Source organism: Nannobrachium achirus (genome assembly GCF_963921795.1).
Source record: "Nannobrachium achirus genome assembly, chromosome: 12".
Taxonomy (NCBI): domain Eukaryota; kingdom Metazoa; phylum Chordata; class Actinopteri; order Myctophiformes; family Myctophidae; genus Nannobrachium; species Nannobrachium achirus.
The window spans coordinates 987,501-995,000 of NC_137832.1; the positions used below are offsets into that span (position 1 = coordinate 987,501).

A 7,500-nucleotide genomic window follows, 5' to 3' on the forward strand; every position below is an offset into this window, starting at 1 on the left:
TTCTCAAGCTACACAACGGCCGCTTGACAAGGACAACTGTAAACTAGGACAACTGTTACCTAACGTAACTGGAATAATAGTTGTACTAGCTTACTCTGACCTCTAAGGACCTTTCCAGGGAGGGTTTCGTGTGGCATTGTTTTGCTGTGTTTTTTGTGTTTTTTTCACTGACCAATGGACACTTGCTGTGTTTGTCATGGTGGTGAGCTACTTGTGTAGCACTGACTAACATTGACTGTTTGGCACTGCATTGATTAGTTGTGCTTTAAGTATTGCTATTTGTGTTGTGATGTGACTGCCTTTGACACTTCCTTTTTGTGCCTTGCTTTTTCATGCTACACAACAGCACTTTTTTCTTTTCTTTTCATACTCTGTAACTTTGTAATGTTAAACTGTACATTTTGACTGATAATAAAGGTATGTATCTATCTACAGCTTATTCCCCCAACAAGGCCATTTAAATATGGCTACGGCTGCCTCCACAACCCTTGAGCCTTTAAATGTCTCTCTGCACTTAGCAGCTATTTCATGGTCTATGACATCACACATGGTCTAATGACATCACACAGGGTCTGTGACATCACATATGTTCTATGACATCACACATGGTCTGTGACTTCACACATGGTCTGTGACATCACACATGGCCTAATGACATCGCACAGTGTCTATGACATCACACAGGGTCTATGACTTCACAGATGGTCTAATGACATCACACAGGGTCTATGACATCACACATGGTCTATTACATCACACATGGTCTAATGACATCGCACAGGGTCTGTGACATCACACAGGGTCTATGACATCATACCCCAGCTGTCCTATGTGCTGCTGCATGTTGTGAAGGTGTTGCTGCTGCCAGCCACTCATGGATCCCAGATGAAGAGAAGAACTGTTGAACCCTGACAGAGAAGACAGGTCTGCACTGTTCAGGGAATACTCTGAAAAACATACAGAAATATACATATAAATATACAAATACATATAAACACTGTTTAACCCTACAGTCTGCACTGTTCAGGGAATACTCTGCAAAACATAAACAAATACAATACATTACATTAATAAAACACTGTTCAGGGCATACTCTGGAAAGAAACAAATACAATACTGTAAACAACTGTGGAACAAATAGGAGAAGAGATTGTTCTGTACAATTACTTTAGTTTACATTCAGAATATAATAGTCAGTCTACAGCCAGTATATTACAACACATGATGCAGTGTAATGTTAATACTATCACTCAAGGTGACAAAGATGAGACAACATCACCACCTGCTGTTTGTCTGGGCATATTGCACTCTTTTCTAAACCATCAGTCACAATAAGAAGGTTTCCCTAAATTATGCTTACCTAGATTACCTGATTCTGGATTAGGAGTGCAAGCTAAATGTCTAAATTGTAAATTGACATTGAAATTGTAACTAAATAGTAAATTAAATTGACATTAGTCAAATAATCAACAGTCATTATACTAGAAAGACGCCTCAGGGCGATGTGCGACCTCACCCTTTAGGGCCATCTGGCCAGTGATGTATATCGGACCAGTTACGGAGATCCATATACTGTATATGGCACATCCCTTTTATGCCCATAAATGGAGATCTCTGTCTTCCTCCATATATGGGCATTCCCATATGAAGTCCTGTTAGAGATATGGGCTTAATATTGATGACATCAGGGATCTCGATATATGGGCATAAAGGGATGCTGTTAGAGTGGTTTGTTTGATTGATTGATTGATTGATTGATTGATTGATTGATTGACAGTTTCATGACAGTACAAGGTCAACTAAAAGGAGATCCTAGTAAGCTTTTCGGCTTATTTACACAGGAAACCTTTGACATCACATCACGTGAGTGCGTGTGTGCGTGCGTGCGTGCGTTTGTGCGTGTGTGTGTGTGTGCATGCGTCCGTGTGTGCGTGTACGTACCGGTACCATAGGAAGTGGAGATGGCAGACGGGTAGCCCCCGCCACCCATGCCCTGCCCTGGCAGAGTGGGCGTGGCTACAGACACCACGGGCGTGGCCAATGACTGGGCAGACTGAGAGTTGTTTATTCTCTGGTTCTGGAGAGAGAGAGAGAGAGAGAGAGAGATAGAGAGAGAGAGAGAGAGAGAGAGATATTAGATTTGAAGTCCTTTATTCTCCACAAGGGAAATGTTTTTTTTTTCTTTTTTTTTTGGGTCAAATAAAATACATTTAAGAAAAGACAATACATAAATATAAACAAAGGTTTTCAATTCTATAAGAGGTAGAATAATGCTGTCATCATGTGATGACCAGTGTTGGTACAACAGTGTTAAAATGTAACAGAGAACCTTTTTGGGTAACAAAGTAACCTAACGTTACTTAGTTACATTTAAGACCTATTTCCCTGTTCTTTCTGTTGCCATAAAGGACATAGATTCCATCTGTTTCCTGAATGAATGAGCTCGTCTGCGTCTCTGTCAGCGGACACATGCATGCACGGTCCCACTCCACTCCCGCTGTTACACGAAAATCGGTGACCAATGGCTTCTTGGTCTTATCTACCGTATTCATTGGGTCACCACTTTCGGTGTCACACACGAGTGACGGCGTGTCACATGTGCGACATGGCAGAGATTGAGAGAAGTCAGAGTTTACCTTTTAGTTACAGTCGGCTGTGAAAGGATTCACACTGTTTATGGATTTATTGGAGAAAGGAGGAGATTAGCCATGGTGGAGCCCAGAACAGCTCCACTATGTTTACCAAACATCCTCGCTGGCGGGGTTTTAATTGGCAGTAACAGAAAAATAATCTAACAAGTTACTTTACTCAGAATGTAACGCTAAACATAACGGATTGCTTTTTAATGGCAATAACGCTGTAACTTAGTAACACTGTAACAGAGAGATGACAGGACTCCAGCATCTTCAGGGTTAAACTAACAGCCAATCATCTACCAGCGCATCTCCCTGGCAACCACTACGGTCTCCATGGCAACCTGGGGGGAGGGGTTATCACAGAAAGGAGGCCAGGCTGCAGTTAGCCTGACCCGCCACTTGGTGGCACTGTGTACCTTCACAAAATATCCTGCGAGGGGACTGAGGACTTCTCTTATTAATATATCGTCACTGTCGGGCAGAAACCTTGCATCTCCAGGTTTCAAATTGTTACATTCTTTCCCAAAGTAAAGCCCTGCTTCATCATACAAGGCCGTCGCACAAAAGTAGTGAAAACAGCAGATCTACAAGCACACAACGCCTCGCAGTGCGAGGCGTTGTGTGCTTGTAGATCGGCTGTTTTCACTAGTTTAAATCATTTTTAAAATGATAATGCAAAACGAACAGTTTTGGACATACAAGGTGTTCACCCGACAACGACGATATAATATAATATAATATAATATAATATAATATAATATAATATAATATAATATAATAGGACTTCACTCTGCAACACTGTTGTTATTATTCATCTTATTGTTATTAATATATATGTATTACAAGTATTCAACAAGCTATTTGTTTGGCCTTTCAATCCAGGGATCATGTCGCGGTGGTGTTGCAGTCTATTGTTTAACTTGTGTCTCTTCTTGTGTAAATAAAAGCACTCATTCACAATCACAGAGATCTGAAAGTTGTGTCAATTAAATCATTATTTAGTTCTGAGCGCCGTTTAGTCAGAAGAGCTTTTTAATACTTTTCACTGGTTCAATATGAGGAAAAAACACAGAGTGAAGGGTCCAATCCTTTATTCTGTGTGCGATCAGAGTCCAATCTGATGTATTTTATCTTTTTTCTATTGTGTAGCTTTCTAATGCATTGTCAACAGGTATTGTTGTGGTCATGTTTGTTATTGTCTTCTAATGACTGATTGGTGAAGTCTTGTTGTTTAATGATAACGGGCGCTATTTAATGACGTCTGTCATTGTCATTTCTAGCGGACCCTGATGAAGGCCACCCTTGGCCGAAACGCGTTGGTGGTTTTTTTAATCTTTGCTGCCATGTATTAAATACATTTTTTTCTACTTTGACACAATGGAATGGAACTAGATTTTTTGTCTTAATACAGAGTAAAGGGTGTTCAATAGCACTGATTGACACATGTGTGTACAGTACAGTACAGTACATGTACATGTACAGTACATGTGTCATACATCCAAAGGGGAATGGAATGAATCCTTAAAGAACAACTTTAGTTTTTTACAACAAGGTTTCATATTTTAGATTGTAATTAAAGAATATAAAAGATGAGTGTTAAAATTATTTAATTTACTTCTTTCTATTGTTTTAGAGATTCTTATTTCAGTGTTTGGGGCATGCGTACAAGTGGCTAAATATGTCATTTTACACAGCCCATTCCCAAGATACAACGCAACCTTGGATGTGGGGGCTAGAAGTGTTACTGTAAATAGCAATAAAGAAACTACTGGCTTATTGTGTCTAAAAAAGACTTATTTAGCCACTTGTACGCATGCTCCCATGCGTACGCATGCCCCACATTTTAGCACCGTAAACGCGATAAAACAATAGAACGAAGCAAATGAAAACATTTTAACACTCACTTTTTCTTTTCTCCAATCTAAAATATGAACCCTTCTTGTAAAAAAACAAAGTTGTCCTTTAAATCCTAGGTGTTTTCCTTCCTACAGAAACGTAGACCACTTGATGCAACTCCTTAACGAGCAGAAGAACAAATTAATGAATTAATTAATTAGGTTGGGTGTCGTTAGGAACTGCTGTGTTCTGCCGGCTACGTTTGAGTGACAGTCCAACTCACCAATAGCAGGTCAACATCCTCTGACTGACAGCGTTGGAAAAAGGAGGAGGTGACAAGTTCAAATGAGGGGCTGTGATTGGACGCTGACTAGCTGGGAATGAAAGGGGGCGGAGCTTCTAGGAGGATGAAGCTAGAGGGTAGCAGGGTCTGCCCGGAACCGATTGGCCGAGAGCCGAACCCAGAACCCAGCTGGTTCGGGGCTAAAATATTGACGTGTCCCTCGGGGCGGGGGCGGATAGGGTCCAATTAACGCAGGTCCCGCTCGGGGCATTCTGAAATGCATTTACCCGGTAGGATCCGAGACGATCCGAGCATTAAGAAATATATCGTCACTGTTGGGCAGAAACCTCGTATCTCCAAGTTTCAAATGTGTACGTCTTTTGGTAAAGCAAAGCCCTGCTTCATCATACAAGACTGTCGCACAAAACTAGTGAAAACAGCTTGTAGATCTGTTTTCACTAGTTTAGTACATTTTATAGATGATAAATACAAAACGAACGGTTTTCGACATACAAGGTTTCCACCCGACAACGATGATATATTTATATGAAACCGTTCCAATCTCTCTTGGTGCCGGTTGAGGCAGGTTGGGGCCGGTTGTAAATCAGAATGGTTTCTCGAGGAAATTGGGTTCGGTCCAAATACCCTCGGTTCCGCTTGGGGACGGATCTAGACTAGCTACTGACTGCAGGAAGTGGACATTTATCATGTCTTCTAAAAGAGAGGATCAAGTACGTACGGTGGAGGGCATGGTTTTGTAGATCAAATAAAAGACAGGATCAAGTACGTGTGATGGAGGGCATGGTTTTGTAGATCAAATAAAAGAGAGGATCAAGTACGTGTGATGGAGGGCATGGTTTTGTAGATCAAATAAAAGACAGGATCAAGTACGTGTGATGGAGGGCATGGTTTTGTAGATCAAATAAAAGAGAGGATCAAGTACGTATGATGGAGGGCATGGTTTTGTAGATCAGATAAAAGAGAGGATCAAGTACGTATGATGGAGGGCATGGTTTTGTAGATCAAATAAAAGAGAGGATCAAGTACGTATGATGGAGGGCATGGTTTTGTAGATCAGATAAAGTACGTACAATGTTAGGCATGGTGTTTTTGGCTCCCGGGGGGATCAGCACGCGGAGGTCTGGCTTCCTGCTGTTTGATTGGTTCATCCCCAGGTTGATTGGCGGGGGGCTCTTAGCCCCGCCCATGTTCCCGCCCTGCTTCATCCCTCCTGGAGACACCAGCAGCCCGGGCGAGTTACGGTGGTTCCCATAGCCGTTACCTTGGGGAGAGAGAGAGAGAGACATTATGAATGAATGAGAGAGAGAGAGAGAGAGAGACATTATGAATGAATGAGAGCGAGAGAGAGAGAGAGAGAGAGAGGGAGAGAGAGAGAGATAAACATTTTTAAATAGTTCAAATATCTGATCTACAAGCTGACAACGTGTCGATGTAGATCAGCTATTTGAAGTATTTTTAAATGTTTTTCAAAAAGGTGGGAATGAGCCTTAACAGCTAGATTTATATTTATATTTTGAAGAAAAAAAAACATTTTAAAATACTTCAAATAGCATCGACACGTTGTCAGCTTGTAGATCAGCTATTGGAACTAATAAAACATGATTTTCTAAATCTAAACAAAGTTTAGGGTTAAGTTTAGGGTTAAGTTTAGGGATCAGGGTTAAGGAAGGCATGGACAGAAATATAACTCTAGGTGTTTAATCCTGACTCTTAAACTAACATGAATGTTTTTAACTGTAAACCTACTGTAACTCTAAAACCACCGGAAAAAGTTTCCTCACAACGACACACACACACACACACACACACACACACACACACACACACACACACACACACACACACACACACACACACACACACACACACACACACATTGTCCTATTGTGGTCTAACAGACAGTGTTCCATCCTCACATCCATGCACACAGCACACGGACGCACACTCATCCGGTTGCGGTTTTGGCCTAACGTGCGCTCCCCAACGTGCACAGCTGTGTAAGCGGTTGGCTGTTATGGGGGGGAGGGGTGGGAGGGGGGGTAACTTAATATGAATAAGGTAGATAACGACGCAAACATGCACACACGCACGCACAAACACCACACATTTTCTCTCTGCCTTTGGACGAGATTTGGGGGGAGAGTTGAATGGAATCTTTTAGTGACTGTGTGCGTGCCAGTGTGTGTGTGTGTGTGTGTGGGTGTGTGTGTGTGTGTGTGTGTGTGTGTGTGTGTGTGTGTGTGCTTGCATGTGCGGGCCAGTGTGTGTGTGTGTCCTTGCATGTGCGTGCCAGTGTGTGTGTGTGTGTGTGTGTGTGTGTGTGTGTGTGTGTGTGTGTGTGTGTGTGTGTGTGTGTGTGTGTATGTGTGTGTGTGTGTGTGTGTGTGCATGCGCAAGTGCGTGTGTGTGTGATTATGACTGTTAATAACAGTTTCTGTGTTCCACTAGTTCAGAAACACAAAGGCATCATTTGAAGATGTGACGCACACCACGTGTGTGTGTGTGTGTGTGTGTGTGTGTGTGTGTGTGTGTGTGTGTGTGTGTGTGTGTGTGTGTGTGTGTGTGTGTGTGTGTGTGTGTGTGTGCAGACAGGGGTCGTCAGTAAGGGTCTCCCAGCTGTGACCCCATGTCTGTCTGGAAACATTAACCCTTTGGGGTGCATGGGGCCCTAACAGAGATACATAGATAAATAGATTGTATTGATACATGTTTATTCACTCATCC

The 7,500-nt window shown here is 42.1% G+C and overlaps 1 protein-coding gene across 1 annotated transcript in view; it reads right to left on the reverse strand.

Annotated features, from left to right (window-relative positions):
- Positions 1 to 7,500, reverse strand: part of mef2cb (myocyte enhancer factor 2cb) — a gene marked incomplete at its 3' end in the record, with an annotated part of 85,680 nt that overhangs the window by 621 nt on the left and 77,559 nt on the right. The window contains exons 8-10 of the mRNA XM_080737900.1: positions 5,847 to 6,037; positions 1,942 to 2,077; positions 797 to 947 (exon numbers count right to left, since the gene is read on the reverse strand). Coding sequence (XP_080594026.1) covers positions 797 to 947; positions 1,942 to 2,077; positions 5,847 to 6,037 — 478 coding nt within the window. The remainder of the gene's footprint in view (positions 1 to 796; positions 948 to 1,941; positions 2,078 to 5,846; positions 6,038 to 7,500) is intronic.